This window comes from Chenopodium quinoa, unplaced genomic scaffold, assembly GCF_001683475.1.
Source record: "Chenopodium quinoa cultivar QQ74 unplaced genomic scaffold, ASM168347v1, whole genome shotgun sequence".
Classification (NCBI taxonomy): domain Eukaryota; kingdom Viridiplantae; phylum Streptophyta; class Magnoliopsida; order Caryophyllales; family Amaranthaceae; genus Chenopodium; species Chenopodium quinoa.
In genome coordinates, this window is record NW_018742656.1 from 277,925 (window position 1) to 299,844 (window position 21,920).

At 34.2% G+C, this 21,920-nt stretch overlaps 2 protein-coding genes across 2 annotated transcripts; both read right to left on the reverse strand.

Moving 5' to 3' along the window:
* Positions 1 to 4,666: 4,666 nt before the first annotated feature.
* On the reverse strand, positions 4,667 to 11,302 carry LOC110722218 (psbP-like protein 1, chloroplastic). The gene is made up of 8 exons (XM_021901487.1): positions 11,108 to 11,302; positions 10,900 to 10,999; positions 10,039 to 10,119; positions 9,749 to 9,831; positions 9,532 to 9,654; positions 9,355 to 9,426; positions 6,172 to 6,268; positions 4,667 to 4,965 (listed from the first exon to the last, which is right to left on the reverse strand). Exons 1-8 carry the CDS (start codon positions 11,174 to 11,176, stop codon positions 4,862 to 4,864), a joined length of 729 nt encoding a protein of 242 aa, XP_021757179.1. The 5' UTR covers positions 11,177 to 11,302; the 3' UTR covers positions 4,667 to 4,861.
* Positions 11,303 to 13,071: 1,769 nt separating this feature from the next.
* On the reverse strand, positions 13,072 to 21,722 carry LOC110722219 (cleavage stimulation factor subunit 50-like). Its single transcript, XM_021901488.1, has 14 exons — positions 21,321 to 21,722; positions 20,829 to 20,912; positions 20,602 to 20,729; positions 20,447 to 20,519; positions 20,284 to 20,367; positions 20,106 to 20,192; positions 19,566 to 19,636; positions 19,290 to 19,341; positions 19,133 to 19,190; positions 17,778 to 17,878; positions 17,511 to 17,662; positions 17,213 to 17,321; positions 13,560 to 13,616; positions 13,072 to 13,474 (listed from the first exon to the last, which is right to left on the reverse strand). Exons 1-14 carry the CDS (start codon positions 21,426 to 21,428, stop codon positions 13,319 to 13,321), a joined length of 1,320 nt encoding a protein of 439 aa, XP_021757180.1. The 5' UTR covers positions 21,429 to 21,722; the 3' UTR covers positions 13,072 to 13,318.
* Positions 21,723 to 21,920: the final 198 nt, after the last annotated feature.

Sequence of the window (21,920 nt, forward strand, 5' to 3'; positions counted from 1 at the left end):
TATTATTCCTCTGACCACTAATGAAGTTATGAAGGGCCCTAAATAATCTTTAGATGTCTCCTACAAGTTATACACTGATAAAAATAACAATAATTCATCAGCTAATGAAATACCTGCAATATTATTCCAGTTTGAAGAATTTTTCTTTTGGATACAACATGCTCTAGGTAGGCTTAAAAGCCAAATAGATTTTTAATGAATGTATTAAATTTTACAGAAGAAAAAAAAAACATTAAACTATGTGTTCAGAAATGATTCATAAGTAAGCACCTGATGCTTAGGTCTAGGTTTGATGTTAACTGTCTAGATATGAAAATCAATTACTGATTGTTTTAGATTTCGGGCAAAGGAAATACATCGATTCATTATTCGTTGTTATATACACTCGGATGGTTCGTTGTCAGTTACTGCACTTCTTGCTTCAGTATCTGATTTTAGTTAAATGCAGATGAATTTCTGAATTCAGTAACTTGTGTTGTGTTGCTTATTAGCATTAAAAATATCAAATTTAGAAAGTAATGATATAGCGCAACAGAGCTTAGAATCTCAAGGACATCATGGCTGATTTGTTTAATCCATTGAATATCCTGACAACAATAACCAATGCCAATCTTCATGTCAAATCCGGGGATTAGGGGAGGCAAATGAATGATGAATGATATTTAATCCTGCAATCAACCAAAGATCATATAGAAAATTAGAGAAAATTGTATATTATAAAGTTTTTATGATTATTTGGCTAATATGCTAGTAAGCACTATGGGTGGTGAAATAGTCAGGGAACCCCAAAATAGAAGGGACATAAGTTAGAACCCCTGTTTTCTTATTTTGTTGCTGCAGTGATACAGTACAGATCCTAGCTTGGTTGTCTCAGAAGCAAACAATATTAGAATAATTGAAATTGAAATCAATGGTGATTAATTAAGTGGTGATTAGTTAATTAATTAAGTTTTACAGGTAGATTATCACTTAATACAGGAATAGTGGGGACCACCATTACAAACCCTAATGCCAAGAAGCAATGATATTGGTTTAGAGCTCAGATAAGTAGGATCAACAAATTATTAAAAACAATCTGTTGCCTTTAATATTGACACTCCCTGTGTTTGAGTGCCCATGAAGAAGCATATGACCTTATCATCACTTAACTTTTAGTATATGATTTGGCTACCATGTAGACTCCCTATTTCTTTGTTGGATGCTTCTGCTACATTTTTAATTTCCTCATTATACCTAATTTTATAGACTACGTGTGCCGTTACGTAGTCATCAACGTTTCATCATGATCGTCTTCCTCATCCTCATCACTATGTTATCATTACCACCATCTCGGTTTGTTAAAATATTTGAAGAAAATCTTTTAAAAAGATCACGAGAAGAAAACTGTTAAATATCTACTGTAACTGTTAGTCATCTAATAATCGCTAAATGACAATTGTTCCCCTTTTCCTCGCTAGATAATTATTGTTAGGTGGCTAACAATTAGCTAGATAGCCTTACTTAAAAAGTGAACCAAACTAGGGGCGCACACCCAGATTGATTCACATCTGTAGTATTTAGTACCTAACATGTTAAAGCAAACTTAACTCCTTATTCATATTTTTCAGGGGTCCCAAAGAAAGTAGACTGGCTTTTCGGCGCTAGGGAGTTTTAAAACCATTAAAGGACTTTCATGGGAAACCTTATATTCTTGCTACCAAAAGATGGTCCATACTAGTAAGTGTATTCTATTCTTGGTTCTCATGATCTAGATGGAATTCACATGGTATTACATGCTCAATTATGCATCCATCTCTTCATTTTTAAACCAAGTGCTGCTAATGATGGAGGTTAATGATCACTATTATAATACCAGATTATGAGATGATGCAGATTTTGGCAATCCCATTATCTGCACAAACCCCAATTAACATTTCTTTTTTGGAGGCATCTACTCTATATCCTAAATTTTAATGTCTTCAGGACCACTAAGCAAACAACTAATTACTCGACGCACTTTTCTAATCTCCATGTATTAGTATCTAATCTCCCAGATTATAGAAAGATATTACTTTGGCTGGCTGGCATAAGCAGGTTTTGATGTTGGCAATTACATGAAATACTGTACTTTTTCCAAGACTAATCAATTTTGTTATGATTTATACATGAGCCTCTTCGGCGATGCAGGTTCAGAAGCTCGATTTCGTCAGAGAAATCAGATAACTGATACTTGTTCTCCTAGGCATTATTTACATCAGTAGTTTTCAAAAGATTAGCTAGGAATAAGTTTTTTTGGACAGGTACAGTATCAGGTTCACTAATTCAAGGTAGTTCAGGACCATTCAAACATACATATGGTTGAAAAGAATCAAAGAAAAATTCAACTTCTCAGCGCAATTACATCACCACGTGTTTTATGTTTCTGCAGATCATGTTTGTACTCTTCTTTGTGATGCAATCTAATCTATGGCCAGCTCACCTTCAAAATATCTATCCATGACTCAAAATAAAGTTCTGTAAATTCCATACGACCCATAAGTCGGTGATAATGAACAAATCTAAAAATAATTATGTACGATAAGGTTTAGGTTAGTGTTCATGATAATGCAACAACATTCCCAAAAAACGCAATTTTTATTATTATTCAGTTACCTTAATGCAATCTTAAAAACGTGTTTGGTATGAAGATTTTTAGGGCTGGAAATGAAATTACTTTAGCAAAGGATTACTGATTCCACCCAAAGCACATAATGTTACCCTTCTCAATTTCCCTCCCCCCTCTCTTATTTGAATCTATTCTATTGTAATGGAGTACTAAATAATCAATAGAAAAATTTGGTTCTTAATATCATTTCCCTCTCTCATTCCCAAATGCAAGTGGAAGTAAAAATCTAAAAAAAAATATAGGAATAATTAGGGATGAATAGACATTATCATGGACATTGACAGGAGATGTTTCTTATAAAATCACATATCTAAATAATACATTGACCGTAGAAGTTCTTTTCAAAAACACATAATTAAGTAAAACGTAATTACCATGGACATTAACATAAGATGTTCCGTACATATCATTTATTTAAGTAATTTCCATGGACATTGATAAGAGACATTTCGTACAAAATTACATATCTAAGCAATTTCATCAACAAGTACCGCCTATGACATAGATGGCTGTATACATCCTATATCACTTCTTTGGCGGGGGAACCCAAAGAAGTGAGTTCCACCTCAATTTTGTCATCTTCAACATAATTCATTTCTAGACCCAAAAACAGTGCAACCCACAAAAACTACCTGCTCCTTGTGTTGTTTTATTCAAGGCACATCATTGTCTAACAGTTATTATGCTGATGAATTTCTGATGATTAAGAAAAGTTTATCACTCTAAGAACAGGTTTAACATTGAGATTAGCGCCATAATATACTATATTTCTAGATCCTAAAGTTTGATCTCACAATTATTTTCCAATTAAGAATGCAGGATGTCATCTTCAATCCTTCATAAGTTACACAACAAACACAGGAAACTGTTATGTCAGCTAATATATTGTATCTTCTAGGGTTGGCATTACTGGTAGGCTGGTAGCTAATGAGGAAACATGCTCCACTAATGACATCAATCATGGTGTCTTATTAAGGAGATTAACTCCCTCTGTCCGGAATTAATAGTCATGTTTACGGTGTGATTTACACAAGTGATGTGACTACACATCCAGACGCAGGTAGTAGTTTCTTAAAGAATATCATAGCAGCAATAGCATGACCAAAATCAGGCTCTTAAATCAGCAATTTGGAAGGAAGTTAAAATTTCAATTTGGAAAAAGGTCAAAGAAATCTTAGATGATGTTGTTATAAAAGATGAAAAGGTTGACATAAAAAACATCTTTAGTAAGTAATGGTAATAATGAGTTTGTGTCTACTTTTGCAAGGACAATCTCATGCTAAGGTACACGGTTTTTCTTTTTTTTTTTTTTTTTTTTTTTTTTTTTTTTTTTTTTTTTTGGGTGGGTAAGGAGAACAACCCTACTAGACCGGGACCTCTTAGAAGTAAATCAGCCTAGTTACCCAAGTTTGACTCTTGGGAATGGGAGGAAGGATAAAGGAATCGCCACCCCCAAGTAACGCAGTTGGAAGGAATCAAACCCATGACCTTGGGGTCATTCTAAGATACACAATATTAGAGTAATGCAACCCAATCTCTCAATAACGGCTCAAAGGTGCTACAATAGGGATATAGACATCAGTATGAAGGAAAACTATAGTAAACCTACACAACCTGCAGCCCATATAGTTATTTAAATCTACCAATCAAAAAATCAGTGTTTAAGAGAGTTTCCAACCCATATGGCCTATGTTCATATATACACAGTAAGAAGCACATTGGACAAGTTTTTCAAGTCCTAGACTCCTTCTATAATGCTAATAACTATCCTCAAGAAAAAAAGCGTAATGAGAGCTGCCATCTTACCTCTTACCGACACAGATAGATGAGGTAAAGAGTACCAATTTTCAATCATTCATCCTCCAGTAAGAATTGAGTTAGAAACTGACTTAAGCTCAAATTTGAAGGTTAAATTCATAAAATTTCAGTAGAGAGGATTAATCTTTCTCAGAAACTGGTGAAGTGTTTAGCATATATGTTTGGTTATGTACTAGCAATCAAGATACCGCATCAAGACTCACATAGTGGGATAAAATTTCATTAATCAGAAGACTTTTACACGTTCATTTTGAAAAAATCGGGTCTAATATACATAAAATGAGTATTCTCCAACATTCAAGTTTTTGGAGCAATTAACTTCGAATAAAGTTAAAATTTGTGCAACTCACGCAGAAACAGTATAGGGTGTCAATATGAGATGTCTAGTTTACCATAAAATCAAGCGTTGAAGACTCTGAAAGAATCAACGACGGTGTATAATCTGTCTTTCATTTTGTCCCATCTCCTTTCATTTGCTCCTGTTGTCAAGGTGTAGAACTTACCTGCAACAATAAGGAGCCACCACAAAATAGTTACATTGACATTCTTTTGGATGATAAAAATGAGAACATCTTAGACATCAGTCAAAGTAGCAGTTTACAAATACACGGCATGTACGTCTTCATACAGTATAAATGTATAATTCCATCCTGAGTGGACTGAAGGATGGGGTAGAGCTTTTTTTAGTCCATCTATCATCATTTGGATACAAATTATTGTGCCATGACACCATGTTACACACCAATCCAGACAAAAATAAACTACTGTAAACTTTGTTGAGCTCAGTAATAATGTAAAGATGTTAAAACTATCACTGAATTGTTTAAGTGAATATAGTACGATTGTACTAGACCTACTAGTACTATATTCCATAACAAAATGCAAACCATTTGAGAGTTTAATAATGACGGCCAAAACTTTGCTCATGACTTTCACGGCACACAATTTATTGCCAAACATTAGTAGACACGTGATTATTGACTAGGGATGTTAACAAACTATTCGAGCTTGGCTCGAAAATTATATGAGATTGAACAAGTTCGTGAACAGTAACAACAACAAAGACTTAGTCTCAAAATAAGTTTGTGCACAGGCTCAAACTTATTGGTAGGATTCAAGAATAATTAAATACAATTAATAAGTTTGTGAACAAGTTTGTGATGTAAAATAGAATAATTTTTAATTATTCTATTTTACATATTATAGCATCCAACTTAATACTGTAGTAAAAAAGTGTGTAGTAATGTTGAGAAACTCAAAAACAATAGCAAAAACATAGTTATGTAAAAACATAATATAAGATTTGAACTCAAGCAAAGTATATGGTAAGTTGAACATGAGAATTTAAAATCGAAAAAGCTTGAGACTCGCCTCGAGTCTAAATCATTGTGCCATGAAGCAGGTAGTTAACACCCTTATTTATGAAGATGCAATGTAAAATCACAAGTTAATACAGAGGTTTATACTTAGTGGTAGGATTCAAGAATAATTAAATACAATTGATTTAAATTCTATGAATTGTATCAAATAAAAAAAATTAAAATAAAAAGAGGTTACTTTTTCTATTTTGGCTTTCACAAAAAGAAAGTCATATTTCCTAAATTATTAAGACTAGTATAATTTGGAAAATGATTTTTTTTTTTTCTTTTTTTTCCCACCTAATGTAATAGCTTATGTTTTTGTAAATGAAAGATGATTTTATTTCATACCCTTGTTAATGCAGATTACACTTAGAGCATGGCGGGTATAATTTGGCGCTTGGGCAGTGAACTCAAATGTGTAATACGTTTTGCCTTCAACATCTTGCTGCAAGCAGATTAAATTAATAAGCATCTATGCATTTAAAACAAGTATAAGATCATTAAAAATAGTAATGTCATTTAAAATATACAATTTAAACAGCTTAAGTGTGAAGGGCAGAAGTCAGAATGAGATTCTAATAAAGAAATATGGCCCGATCAATACAAACTGTCACTCTATATTAATTGGTTAAGTCTTGGGGTGAACCTAAAACTTAGGGTCAAATCCTGTCTGCGTCAATTCACCACCCTTTATGAATTTGTGACTCCTTATAGACCCCCAATCTAACCAGAAAATAAATAAAAAGGTCACTTCCCAACCCTTGTTCAATTCACCAACAATCCTGCAAATAGAAATGCCAATTTTTTTTTTTTTTTTTGCTTTGCATTCATACCTATAACCAAAATTTAAGTATCAAATTTATTGTTTAACTGCATTCTTAAAAATTTGTTTAACTGCATTCTTAAAAATTGGTCCTTTACCTATTATTTTTTCAAATTTATTATTGTTTATTTTTGGGCATGTAAGACGGAGATCTGAGGGTGCATCGGTTCGAAGAGTGGGACCATGGAGGGGTTAAACAAGGGAGAGGGAAACCGAAAATGACTAGGTTGGAAGGATTTAGGAAGGATATGAAGTACATGGATTTGCATGAGGATGAAGCCTTGGATCGTAAAGGATGGAGGAGGAAAATTTTCGTGGATGATTACAAGGAATAATCAAATTTGGTTCATGTAGCCGACCCATTTATGGGATTAAGGCTTAGATTGATTGATTAATTGATTTTATTGTCGTTTATTTTTATGTACATAATGCGCAACAAAGCTAATACATGACCAACAATCAATTTGAATGTAATGCAAATAAGAAGGCTTGTAGAGTAGTCACACAATACATCCTTGTCCACAGGGATTACAATTCCAATTCTGACATAAATGCATACATACAACCAATTTCATCATCAATGTCCGGTTAAAATTGAGCGGGTCTATGTTAGGGTTTGGGTTTGAGTATGGCGGGTTTATGTTAGACCCAAACCATTGCCCTACCTGATACCACATACCCAGACCCATAAGGTTTAAAACAAAAGACATGTGCCCTTATTTAGATTAGGGTTCAACAGGGTGTACACTGGTAAAGAAACAACAATAAGAAATTACTCTAGAAATACGGCTAATAAAACTTAAAACACAGAAACTTGGTGTAGTTCCAAATAGACCATAATCTCATAAACACTATAATCCACTATATCGACTCGTTACAATATTTATGCAACCTTTAACTGATCCCTAGACAACAGCTGAATCACCTGAGGGGTTAGAGTCTTACAGACCATTATCATCTCACAAAAGCTCTGACTAACTAGGTGTTCTTTGTTGTTCCTGATCAGGCTTCATCACTTAGGTTGAGAGATATATTTATCCATTTATTTATCTAATACATTTTCTCATATGACAGTACTTTTCTTGATAGAGGGGTTCCTCACTCTTACAACTCATTAGTCCTCTCTTTGAAGAGAGGGCAATTACCTTAGCAATTTAAAGTCCTCTTAAAGCATTTATCCCCCTGCGTGGATATGAAAAATTGCCAAGACAATGAAACTTGTATTAGCATTGTCCATTGATCCCCAAGTTTTAGTTTGACATTGATGAGAAATAAGTATTCATCCTCACTAAAATGTGTATCCTTATTCATTATAAAATTTCTTTTACAGCTTTCTTTATAAGTGGGCCTTGCAAGTCGTGATGTAATCGAAAATGTAGGGGATACTTACCCTTTAGGTTCTAAAGGCAGTGTTTGGTGATAGAGATTTAACAAGTTTTACCATTCAAAGAATGACAAAACAATTGAGTTTCCTTTGACTCTGTAGATGTAGGGCAAGGGGTGAATCACAGCAAAGTCTCCTGTCCTTAGAGACCGAGGAATTATTTCCCCACCAAGAAATTTTTTTTTAGGGAATTCCTAAGGTGGTAATCCAATTAGCAAGATCTCTAATCCTGTAGCAAAGAAGGCTTCAAGGAAATGAATAAAGAGCATGTTTTCTCTTAGGTAGTAAAATTATTTTTGAATCGCCTTTCTTTATAGTATTCTTCCTACATTTTGTCTTCTTACAAAGTCTTTACATATGCATGAGAAACTTGAGGACCTGAGAAAAGTCCTTCACCCTAAAATTGATAAGAAGTGACAGTGTGAAATGAGTTGAGGTCTAAGCCTTTGAAACTTGGTTCCTCATTTGTTCATCAGAGAAGCAAATGCCTTAAAAATAATTTTGGCTTAATCTACTCATTAATCACAGTTTTGGTCCTTTCAGTTCTTCAATTAGCTTTTCGGGGCCTTATATTAGGAGTTGTTATTCAATGAAGAATCGGGATATAATCAAGCCATCTGAAGGTTGTGACGCACAATCATCCAGTGCCATGTGCATGGTCCCAAATGTAATATGAGGATCAGAGGACGCCAGCTAAAATTAATCTGGCAAGTTAACCGAACATTTGAAGGGAAGTTGCACACATAATGAAACCTAAGTCAAACAGAAAAAGGAATTGAATCTGGATAGAATTCCGCCAGCACAAAATTTTACTAATGAGAGATTCAGATTAATTCTGACCAAAACTAGTTGTTTATTAAGGCTTTATTTATAGGATCAAGAAAATGAAAAGGACCATTAAAAGAAGGAAGACAGGGAAAGAAACACTAATCAATCAATCAAAGCCTTAAACCCATAAGTGGGGAAAGAAACACTAATAGCCTCTAAAAAGGCTCTCTTTAGAAGAGATTTAGATCTTGGGAATTCCATTTCTCTCCTCACTCCCCACAAGGGCACGAAATCATAATCTCAAGTTGGGCAGTTAAAATCCTCTAAAATTCTCCAACCAAAAGTACATGAAAAATTGGATGTATGCACGAGATTGTAATAGCACATATTGACAGAAACAAACGAGTGTCACAAGAATATATAATTAATGAATACTTTGCGGAATTCCACCTCAAAACAGAGGCTCCAAACTTGATCCCTTCACATCCAGAAAAAATGCAATCACGCAATCATAGCAATACAATGTATATAGAATTGGAAAGGAAGAATTACTGACCTCTTTCGCTTGAACTAGCTTAGTTTTCTGGTTATTAGGGGCTAGGACCTTCTTAATCAAAGTTTCAGCTACCTGAAACAAGCAATTCACAAAGATGATCGATGATGAGTGAAGCAAAATTCCACGCATCATAAAAAAGAAAATTCAATTTTTCTCATAATCAAATTATAAGAGAACCTTGTCTGGAGGTCCAAACTCTTTTACATCCTCTTTGCTAGTTGGAACCAGATTCACACTGACACTCTCTAATGGTTCAATAACATCTTTGAAGACCTTGTCTTCACCCTCAATTGAAACTTCCTGAAAAGAATGCAACAAGGGAAGATTAATTATCATGTAATCAGAAATAAACATCGAATGACCATTCAAAAAGATCATAATTAGCTAATAATACCTGCCATCCAAATGGATACAAAAATGTATATCCATCCTTCTTATCAGTGACCGGTAGGAAACCCTTTTTAGATTCTGCAGCAACTGAACCATATCAAGGGTGTGCTCTTAGGATTTATGCCACCATTATTAAGAGATGTTGCAATTCTAGAGTTTATTCGAGTACAGAATATCACAAAGATAAAATAAACACTTAGGTTTCTTGTTGCTATTCAAGGAGTAGCAATTTAACAGCCTGCTCAAACCAAATCCGACAAAAAACATGTACAATGTGATTCAATCACCACTCACAGGAGATAGGGGTGTCTGCGAACAGCAAAATTCCAGGTATACTAGCACCAAGGGCTAGCAATTTCCTCCTTGCTACACCATCTGCAACAGAGAACAACATTGTGTTTGTCAAAAAAATTAATGGAACAGACACTTATTAACACGAAAAACAATAACGGCCATATCTTTGTACAAAAGCACTATATGCAACTTCTAAGGATACGAATGTCTTGCAGGAATTGTTGTGGCACCCTCTGGTACTCGATCTTTCATGAAGTATTGGAAAGACCTCTAGAGAAGTAAATGTCACAAATTTCCTCCACTCTTTTAAATTCGGTTCCACGTATTCAATATAGTAAAGGGTTTGTCCATCTATCTATGTGTGTAACTGAGCAAAGATCAGAAGATGGATAGAGGAAAATCAAGAATCAAGCTCACCACCAAATTTTCTTTTACAGGGTATCCATACTTTAAAATCTTCATTATAAACAAACTAAATTCACAATGCTCCATGAAAACAACAACCAAACTCCATAATTATATGAAATAAGCATCAAATATCAACACTTTGTAATTTCTATGATCTGTCATTATCATTGACCCATAATATATACTAGTAACATATATAAATCAATTAAAACAATAATGTGTAATATTGACAATTCACTCTAAATAATGTATGAACTGGGGTTAAAAAAAAATAGCAAATACTAAACCATATCCTCCTTTTCCTTATATTTCACCTCACAAAATTGCTCATAATTCTAACAACTAAAACACAAATTTGAACAAAGCATATCCTCAAATAAATTCAGAATTTTGGGTAATTTTGAAATTAACACTCACTCATAATTTTATATTAAATAAACTTGTAAAAATTACCTTGGAAAGATATTGATGAACATGAAGCAGTTGCAGCAGATGAAACTCGCTCAGCCTTCACTAAAACAGAAACCCTTTTCCCAGATGACACATAATTTACCTGAAAAACACAATTTTGGTGTTAAAATTACATAGAATTAAGGAATCATAATGTTGGGAATAAATTCCATTGAAAATTAAGTACATTTTCCTAAGAGAGAAAGGGAACCTGAGAAGAGTTAGAAGGAAGAAATGCTTGAGAAATAGAGGGTAAAATAGATTGTTGCAAAGACGCCATTGTTGAAGTAAAAGGAAGATGATGGAGATTGAATAAGGAAGGGAAAATAGCAGTTGGTTTAGAGGAATGTGATGGGGTCTGTGTCTATCAGTCTATGTCTGTCATGTGTGGTTGATGACAGACTCACCTTATCTTTATTTTATTTTCATTGTGCTTACTATTTTCAGAATAAACAATTCTCCTCTTCACACTAATTAACTTTACTAGGCCGGGGCCTTTCACAGGTAAATATTTTTTTTATAGACCTCTCGGAGTTGGTTGAAAAAATTACGAGGATAATGTAAGGAGTTAAAAATAATTAAATTTGAAATTGTTTGTTAGGGGTTTAGTTTATAAATTGAGGTAAGGCTTGTCATTTAAAACTATGTTTTAATTTAACTTTGGTTGAATTTTAGTATTCCCCGCACTCAAACACGTTGAAGGGGTATATAATTTTCAATAGAATTGGGTAAGGGTGTGAGTGGAAAAAGGAGAGGGTAAAGGAGTTTACATCATATAAGTAACAAGTGAGTAAGTTTTTTTTAGCTTAAAAATATCGTTCATGACCATCCTAATAAGGAATACAAGAAGATTATTTGTGGACAAAAAGAATAATAATCGCATTCCTATTAGTAATTGATACTAAATGGATAGATGTAAATGCCCTATGCAACTTGTTATACATTATAATGTACTCACTAACCTTAATGTTGTTTAGTACTCCCTCCGTCCTTTTATTAGAGTCTCATTTCTTTTTATTATGCACTCGGTAACCTTAATGTTTAGTACTCCGGTTACTCCCTTCGTCCTTTTAGTAATAAATGTTAGAAATAGAACTCTAATAAAAGGACGGAGAGAGTATAAAACACAAAGGGCATGTTCACTTCAGCTTAATTTTAATTCAATCAGTTCAGTTCATTTCATTTAAGCTCAAATTAGTTTAGTTTAGTTCTAGCTCCAATCAGTTCAGTTCAATTTATCTCCTAATTTTCTTCTCTCATAAAATATTCATTTCAGCTCAATTCATTTCAGTAAATATAAACAGGCCCAAAGTCATAGAGCATATTCCTTGATCCAATGGTAATGTTAAGATCATCATAACCAGCAAATAGGTCTAGCATGAATGAATAAAATTTCATTTCATATTGAAATTATTATGATATTAATTGCAATCTCCCAAAAATGCTTCATAATGCATTTGAATATTTGATATGTAGTGTGTGTTAGTTGCTTTTTCATAGCTTTTGATGAGAAGTAGCATGCTTACATGCGCAAACTTTTTGGGCCAAAGAAAGAATGCCACTTTGCGGCTACTTTATCGGGCTTAAATCCCAATGCCCATGTCCATAACGTTGCCAAGATTCTCCTCGGGATACGTTTCATTGCCCACTGTTTTTGTAATTTGCTGTTTCCCTCTTCCACATACACACTAATTTGTACGGACTGTTTTTGGCTTTCTTAATTGCTATTTTTGTAAAAATAAATTTGTCTGTAACGACATGCGATTAGAGGTGACAAACAACACGAGTACTGATTAAGACATTTCAGTTTGTTACGTATTTGAGTGATAAACTGATAACGACATGTTTGGTAATTAGAAATCTAGTTTCGAGTGTAGTTCTTTCGAGTTTGGATTGAGGCAATCATTAAATTTGTGTCTGATAAAATGGTATCATCGTTCTTTGTATAGTTACAATGATTTAAGTCTACATAAGATTTATAACTAGTTTAGATTATTCCAAAGTGCGGCATATTACTCATTTAGATTATTCGAAGCGTCACTTACGGTTTGTCAAGTTATGTTCAAGCAAGTGATTTTTCGTACAGTAGATGGTCTTTTACGCATTTGATTAGGCCAATAATAAGCTTAGGTCTATAACTCCTCTCTTTTACAGCATAATATCAGAACATGAAACTTTGCAAATTAGTCTCTGGTAAAGTATCAATGCTTTAAGGCTCATGTTTATCGTAGAATTTATGCAATATAGTACAACATATAGGCAATACAATAATATTCTTCATACAGATATAGTATTTGGGATGACACAACACTAAACAAAACAAAAAGTGTGGATAATAGCAGTAGAAATCATCCACGATCAAGTAAATGTCTACTGCCTTCGAAAGTCAGCACATCAGCAAGCTATGTATCGTTCCTGTAAGTTAGAGAACCTCCTTCCAGAATCTAATTGATCGATCAGTCCCACAAGAAACAAATGCTGCCTCTACAGGTGAGTGTTCTATCCACCGGGGTGGTCCAATATGATTTGACCGGAGTCTTGTTACCTCTGCTGCAGTTAGTGCATCCCAGACGACAATCTGTAATGCAGCAGGCTGGTTAGATGCTAGAAAAAGAGGTGTGAAGATATGAAAAAATTAATGGGATTTGAGAAGCCAAACTAACCTCATTCCTGGGTTCATCTATGGATAATATGAACTCCTCGGTGAAACTGAAAACAGCCTGCAATAATAAAATAATGGTTAAATTAACAAATCATGTGTAATGGAAGAAGCCAAGATGGAAATTCAATAAGTTGGAAAGAAATTTGGTTTGATAAGGGTTGGAAAGAAATTTCTTAGGCCGTGTTAATGACGAGACCTTTTGTGTTCATGATTCTGATTTCTGGATATTCATACATTAGTTGCTTTTGATGGGAATAATTGAATAAGTTCGATTAACTTCGTAAAATAAATGAATGTTCATGCATGCAATGATCAAGTCTTATCTCTGGTGCATGTATTACATGGCTACAAAAGGGTAACACTAGTACTATAAGAGCCCAAGCAAATGAATAAATGACTCTATCAGACTACAGCTTCTAAAATACAAATAAAGAATATTTCTTTCTGCTACCTTCCATATTCTTTGTACAGTCCACGAGGATCTTTTAGGCTACACTCAGAAGCATAAATTCTAGATGAGTATGGTTTCAAAATCAATTACTACTCTTTTAGGCATCTAGCAACTTTGGTGATTTGATGGAGAAAAATAGAAAATTACAATTCCTGATCATCTGAACTGTTAAAATGTAGCTTTTCCTGAAATCTATTGATATATGGGAGATTGTTGAGACAGGCTTTAAGCAAAAAAAAAAAAAAAAAAAAAAAAAAAAAAGAGAGCATAAAATAGGCCAACGCCAACTACCAAAAGTTAGGCAGATGAGATGAAGGGTACAGCAGTACTTTCTGCCCTTTTCACATCTTTGATGCTAGTTTGGACAAAACTTCACCAGAATTAGAGCTTTAACAGCATAAGAGGCTTAGCATTCTACAAGAGATGTTTCAAGAAGCCAACAAACTTAATAACTATATATTCACTTGAAAGATGGTGAGAATATGGACAGCTATTATGAAGTCAAGGAGCTAGTAAACCAGATGAAAACATACAGTAAGACTTTCTGATGAAAGAAAGGTCTGGAGGATTTCGGCTACCCCTTATACCAAAAAATCATATTTTAGCTCCGTGGAGGTGTGTGGATGCATAGGAAGTGGTTCAGCAAGGAGAATGAAGGTTCAACAGACGGAACCTTTCAATCGAGGAACAAAGTCAATTCGTGAAGCAGTGAAAGTGAATCAAGTAAAAGACTATAGATCAAAGGGGAAAATATTATCAATTGGTGGAAATTTCCTTCCATGTGCCACCTGTGACATAAAGTCACTAAAAGCAAGATTGCTAGTCCCAAGGGAGGCCCAAATAAATTATATGTGTTATTAAGCTACCTAATAAAGCATCAAATAAATATACTAAATTTGATCAATGAAGGTGGGCCACAGCCTGGGTAAACCCCCTTGGATCTGTCCGTGGCCCAAATGCATTATTTATGTAAGGTTTGGCCATAACAAGAACTTTAGGAGTAGGTTGCACAACTGAAAAATCAGCAAGACATTAGCAGCCAGCAAGAAATTCGTCAGATTGTATGTATGTCCAAGTTTTCATATTTATGCAGATCAAGATGCGAATTCTGGTGTCAAAAAAGGTGGTTAATAGGCAGTGGTTCAACAATTCATGTGACTCATGGGTAATAATTTTCACTAATCAGAAATTCAGGATACACTATCAAAGATTCCATTCTGCATGGAAAATGGTACGTTTGAGTCACAAGGAAAAGGAACCACTAGTGTGGAGACAGAGATGAGCACTAAATTTAACATGATCATTGCACTAAGTGCTTGTTTGGCTTAAATCAAGTAATGAGACTTCCTAGGAATTGCAGGTTAGGTGAGTCATTTGGTTGAATGTGAAATGGGGGAAGTGGGACTTCCCAGAAATTTTCACTTCACATAAAACGTAGAAATTTACTAACCTAGTACCCTACCCTCCATGTAAGTGGAAATTCCTGTGGGAGGTTACTTCCCTCCTTGCTAACCAAACAACTTTAGCAAATTCCCATAAATGTGATTTCCTTGCTAACCAAACAACTTCAGCAAATTCCCACGAGTGTGATTATGAAATATTATTCCTATAAAGTTGGAACTGTCACGAAACAACCACTTAATATGATCCTGAGAGAAAAGATATTGGGAGAGTGAAGAAGCTTTACAAAGCTGTTCCATAATAGTGGGATGTCTTTATTGCGAAGAGTAGTACAGGATATAATTTCACTCTACGCAGAATAAGATGCTACATCAACGGTGAAACAAGCTGTTTGGTTAAGGAAGATATTAGCTGATTAGGGCTAAATAAAGCTCCAGCCAGGGCAGCCACTGAAATAAAATTAAACAATACTCGGGATTGGTTTATTGTTCGACACAATACAAGCAAGCAAAAAACCATTTTTGTCAACTATATGAAGGCGAAATTTCATGCAATAGGGATGTTGAGCATAAGATGATGAGAACAAAACGAGGTTGGCTTATTGTCCGACTTATAACCAACTTACAGAAACTATTACAAAGGAACTTTCAAGGGGAAAGTTTGAACCTCAGATATAAAGTGGGAATGATGACCAATAGTCTCAAAAAGGGGTTGACAGATGAGGCCTTTTGCATTCATATATCTGGATATTCATGCATTAGTTGCATGACTTGCATCCAATTAGAATATAGTTCAAAGAAATAAAGAATTTGGTAAAATAAATTATTGAATGTCATGCATGCATTGAATAATTCTAGTCTACTCTATAGTGCATGTTTACATGGCCTCTAAATCTACAAGCACTACAAAAGCCTATGCAAATGAATGTAGAAGCATCAGTTTTTATAGCTCCTAAAACACATCTCAAGACCTATTCTTTCCACTGCCTTCCATGTTTCCTCCCATAGCTACAAAAGGTTGAATATAGTTATCCAACTTTACTTTTTTAAGGATGGTTTACCTTCTCCACCTCATCCCTTGCCTTCCTCATTCTCTCCTACATTTCATCCCCTCCCATTCATCACGCTTCCTTAAATTCTAGCAATTATTCAAACAAAGGAAAATGAAAGTTTAAAACTGATCTACGCAGAAATATAATGTCTGTAGATACAATAATTGATCATAAGTTCATAACAATTTCCTACAGGCCAAACTCAACCTAATTGTAAAAGATGAACCATAATGATTGATAAAATACTTGCAAAGTCACACCGAACAACCTCCCCGCTCTAAATTTGACTTCAGAAGGAAATTGGGAAACGTACTCTACTTTACATAAACCTTAAATGTGTTGCTCCCTCCAAAAATAATGGTCACCGTCATAAAGGATTTTTTTAAGTAAATAGGCTTCAAGCAGTTATTATTATTGTGAATTTCATCCATTAGTGATATATAAACATCAAAATCCATATTTTTTAAAAAAAAAATGTCAATTTTAAGCAAACAAAGTTGAGCATGCGAGTCCTTAATATTTAAGATGATGAAACAATGAAACCATTATTTCAAGATGGTGTGTATTAGCATAATTAATCCTAGTTGTTCAACCTTTGAATGTCTAGGTTTTGTTTTAACTTTACCTTTTTTTCATGAATATTAATGTCATTTTCAATCTTTCTGTTAGTTTAAGTAGGTATACAGCAGACAGACAGTATAATGCCAGCAAAATGTAGGTGGCTTCCATATAAGCCAAGACATGGACCTACCTGGCACCGCAATTGCGTGTGTATAGCTCCCACATACTGCTTCATCAATCTTCCAGTGCCAACCTCCCAGAGTTTAACAGTGGAATCCTTACCACATGACAGAATAAACCTGCAAATATTGGAAGGCTTATTCAGAACTACATCTAGTAACATCATAGTATACTAGTCACATCAATATCTACTGCTGAAAAATAAGGTTGGCAAGAAAATTTACAGCTAACAAGCCAAAATTACTAGGATGAAACCAAATTAAAAATATCAGACTCAACATAATAAGTTCATTCTGAAGAATATGTACCTGTGATCCTTGGTGAAAGATGCACTAGTGGCTTCAGTTCCATGTGCACCAATTAAGGGCCGCACACACTTGGCACTGACACCGTCCCATAATCGAACAGCTCCGTCTTTAGATGCTGTGACATACATGCCTCCATTGGAAGAATACCTTACCTACATCATCAAATAGGGTTGGGAAATTTAGCAACATTCACAAGATCCCCGGATATCATATTATTCATATACCATCATACTAAAATAGCTATTCCAATAAGAGAGACAAGCATACTTGATTTATGGCTGCAGTGCCAGCAACATCTTCATAAACAGCTGACAAGTAACACTTGAATGTGTTGATATCATACAAATGTGGAATTGCATGATCAGTACCTGCACAGCCAGTTCAGCATTTCTGAGCCTCTGAGGAATGTTCATTAAATTTAGAGACACAAACATTAACCTTCCCACGCAGATAATTAATGGTCATTCATAAAGTAATTCTTGGCTTGAAGCATGCTGATAGTGCAGAAACACCATGAAACGTTTTCCCTTCTTTTCTTAGGTATCAATAGTCTAGCAGAAAGATGCCACGTCATACATTAAAGCAAATAGCACGCATTCAGCTGCAACAGCAAGGAGTCCAGCCTAACATATGATAAAATGGTGTGACCTTAGAAACCTTAACCAATCTAGTCTCATTCGCTGGATGATTGAATCTCTAAACTATCTGACATTTGGCATAGCAAAACCATGTCATCAAGAAAAGTGATAATAGAAATAAGCAGAGACCTTTATTACCGTCAACTTATCACTTGCATCTTATCATGCCAGGAATTTAAAGTAATACTTGTTCATCACAAGGGCAAAACAGAAAATACACATTATGAGGAGTAAAAGAGGTAGACTACTGTAGAAAAGCTTTTTAATAGCGTACTTCTGGCTTTTTAAAGGTTAGATATTTGTCTTGACATTTTGAAGTATACAGGAACTCTTATCATGCCAGTGGTTAAACAACGGACGTCATCAAGCTCCTAATAAAGAACCTCAAAATACTCCTATAAAATTTAGCATAAGCAGCATCAAGATGCCCATATAGCGGCGTATACCATCATGTTTCAACGAATCACGCCAAACCCAAAAGCATTCACACACATAGAATAAAAAAAATACAACTCATAGATGATTGTCCTGGCTGAACATACTTGCACATCGAGAAATCACAGAAATGAAAAGAGTTTGTAAGTCTCTTAAACTATTAAGAAATCTCAGTTAACTATGAACCTAATATAATTGTGCACCATAAGAACTAATAATGAGCATAGGGACAATTAGTTTGGAGCAAATTTAAATAGAATTCTTGGCTTTTACTAAGAGATGCATGGGTAAGTGTATACTGTATTTACAAGAATTGAGGCCAATCAGAGTCTAAATGAATTAAATATACATCTATAACATGTAAATAAAATCTTCAGAACATTAGGCACATAGGTTGAATAGGAAAATTTACAGGATTTTGATAAGATCAAATTGACCATTGATAGTTGTTTAGATAAATTATAACAAAATTTAGTTACAATCATGTAAAACCACAGAACCTTCAACACACACTTGGACACTTTTGAAAGACAATAAAAGGAAGATTACCAGCCAAAAGATAATCCCCTGACGGATGAAATGATACTGATCTCACATTGTGAGTATCCTGCAAAATTTCAAAATTCACAATGTCCAACATAAAAGATTAAGATTCATCCTTTTGCAATAAAAAAAGTTTAAAATAAGACAGCGGTATGACCCAGACCTGAATGACTCTGAAAGCTCTTTTTGCTGTTGTTTTAGAAAAATCAAAAAACCTGAAAAAATATAAATGAAAGAAGCATTTCAATTATAAAGAAAAAATGGCATAAAACCATTCTCAGTTTCTCACTAACAGAACATTAACAAATTTCAATAAGTCATAAATATAAACAATTTTCTTCAAGCCAGTTCACATGAGCAGAAGGAAGAAATTAAAGGTTTTTAAATTGAGAAGGATGAAATAAAGTTGAAAAGGCTACCAAATATATCAGTCCCTTACTTTATTGTATGGTCTTTGGCACCAGAAATCAATATAGTATTCTGTGGATGGAAATCCAAATCATTTATTGGCTGCAATTGAAAATAGGAAAGAGTAAGAACAATACAAATGCATTTGTTATTCCCCGGCAAAAAAAAAAAGACACCTAAAAGTTAACCTTAAGCTAAGTCCTATCGTCAACCCACAAATATGAGCCTAAACTAAAGAGCCAAAGATGAAATCACATACGAAGCGTACAAAGTGAAGTTATGTATAAGGCCTAAACTAATTAATGTCTAAATCCAACTGCAAATTAGTGTTAATCTTTTCTCATATCGATTCAATTATCAAGGTCATATCAGGCCTTAATTATTACTCAAGAATTCAATAATTTTAGCCAGTGTAAATTGCAGAGTAGACAAAGTTAATAACGATCTACCACTTGCCATTACCAGAAGCATGCCATCACTTTATTTATTATTTTTTTTCCCTGAATAGCAATGTTTAAAATTTTGAAGACAACTATCCTCCAAACAATTTCTAAAAGTCAAAAGGAATAACTTGTATATGATCATAAAATGTCCGAATGACTGGTCGAACGGGGCCATCTCTGGCCTCTGGTAGCATCATTTGCGTTATTTTTGCAACCTGCAAATAAAAAGTTCAATACAATCTCAGAAAAATTGAGAAACCGTGAACACATGATAAGGTACAGATCTATCTTGCACTGAGCAAACACCTCGAAGAGCTTAATGGATGTATCTGCACTTCCAGTAGCTACATATCTCCCATCAGGGCTAAATCTTGCACATCTTGCAATATTCTGAAATAAAGCCATGTAATCATAATTAGAAGTTTAGAACCCTCACACAATTCAATGAAAGAACAAAGAGTTGCATTACCTTATGCTCTGACACATGCCTCGTCTCATGCTCCGAGAAAGTTTTAGATGCACCTTTAACATCCAGTGAGGCACTGATTTCCAGACAAAAACATTAGCCATTATTTTCAGACGACCTAAGTTTCTGATTTAATGCTGTGCAATAAAGCAGCTTGCCTGAAATCAATTGCAGCAGTTTGAGGAACCGGGATCGCCCCATAAGCTGCGGGTATGGCAGAACCAGAATCAAACAATGTGGATGCAGAAACCCCTTTTATAGGCTCACCTTTCTCTACTGCAAGACCCTGTTCAAATCTTAGTCCAAAACTAGATGAAAATGATCATAAATATCATGACATAAACTCAATAGACATAATGCACAAATAATTTTTGCAGGTACAAACCTTAGAAACTAAATCAAGAAGTCGATTCGGAGGTGCTTCGACATTCAAAGGGGTCATTGTAGCAGAAGCAACTGCACTGGCAGCCTATGTTGGGAAAACAACTTGATCAATACGGAGTATGAATAAATTACTCAACAAAACAGTACATAATTCAAGATAAACGTAGTATAAAATCATCATACAATGTCATACACTCTAAGGTACTATTCCATACTAAATAACTGAGATTTAACCCCAGAAATAAACTTCGCAATTTCAGTATTAAAACAACATAATTTAATTTTTTTTTAAATAAAATTAACCTACAATACTAACAATAGCTCCATAAAACCAAAAATTAGAAAATACCCATGTAATATAATGATAAAATACATAGAAATCAGCATGAAAATACCCTAATTTACACAAAATTAACCCTTTTCATTGAATAGTTGCATAAATAATATGATAATTAATTACAAAATAAGGGGTTTGAATAATTACAAGACATACCTGATTGAGATTATTGTCACGAAGATGAGCAACAATCAAAGCATTAACATCGCGATAAAGCTTGCCTTCTTGTAGAATTTGCTCAAAATTTCCGTCAATTACCATCATACAGTAATCAATAAAAGTAATCTCACCCTAAAATCCTAAATTAATTGGAAAAAAAAAAAAACCCACCTTTTCTAATTAATGGAATTAAAAACTATTGTACAATATAGTAGTAGTAATCTTGTAAGTGGGAAATTTAAGTTTTTGTAGGTAATTGATTATTGAGTACAATTGATTTTCAAATTAAAAAATAGAGTGAAAGTGGAATATGGGAAGAACAGAAAGAAGAACGTTGGCGGTACTGCCGCCTTTTTTAAGAGAGGGTAGTGAGAGTAGATCCAATCAAACTAACTCGAACATTTTGATGAGCTACCTTATTTCAAGGACAATGATGGACAATGACGTAGACGGGATTCGATCCTAGGTTATGGGTACCATTCTCAAGACTTTAATCAAATAAGTTAGTTATCAATACCCTATGTTATGCATTTTATGATTGAACCAAAAGAACAAAACTACTCACTGTTTGATTATTGATAATTCTAAGATTATAGA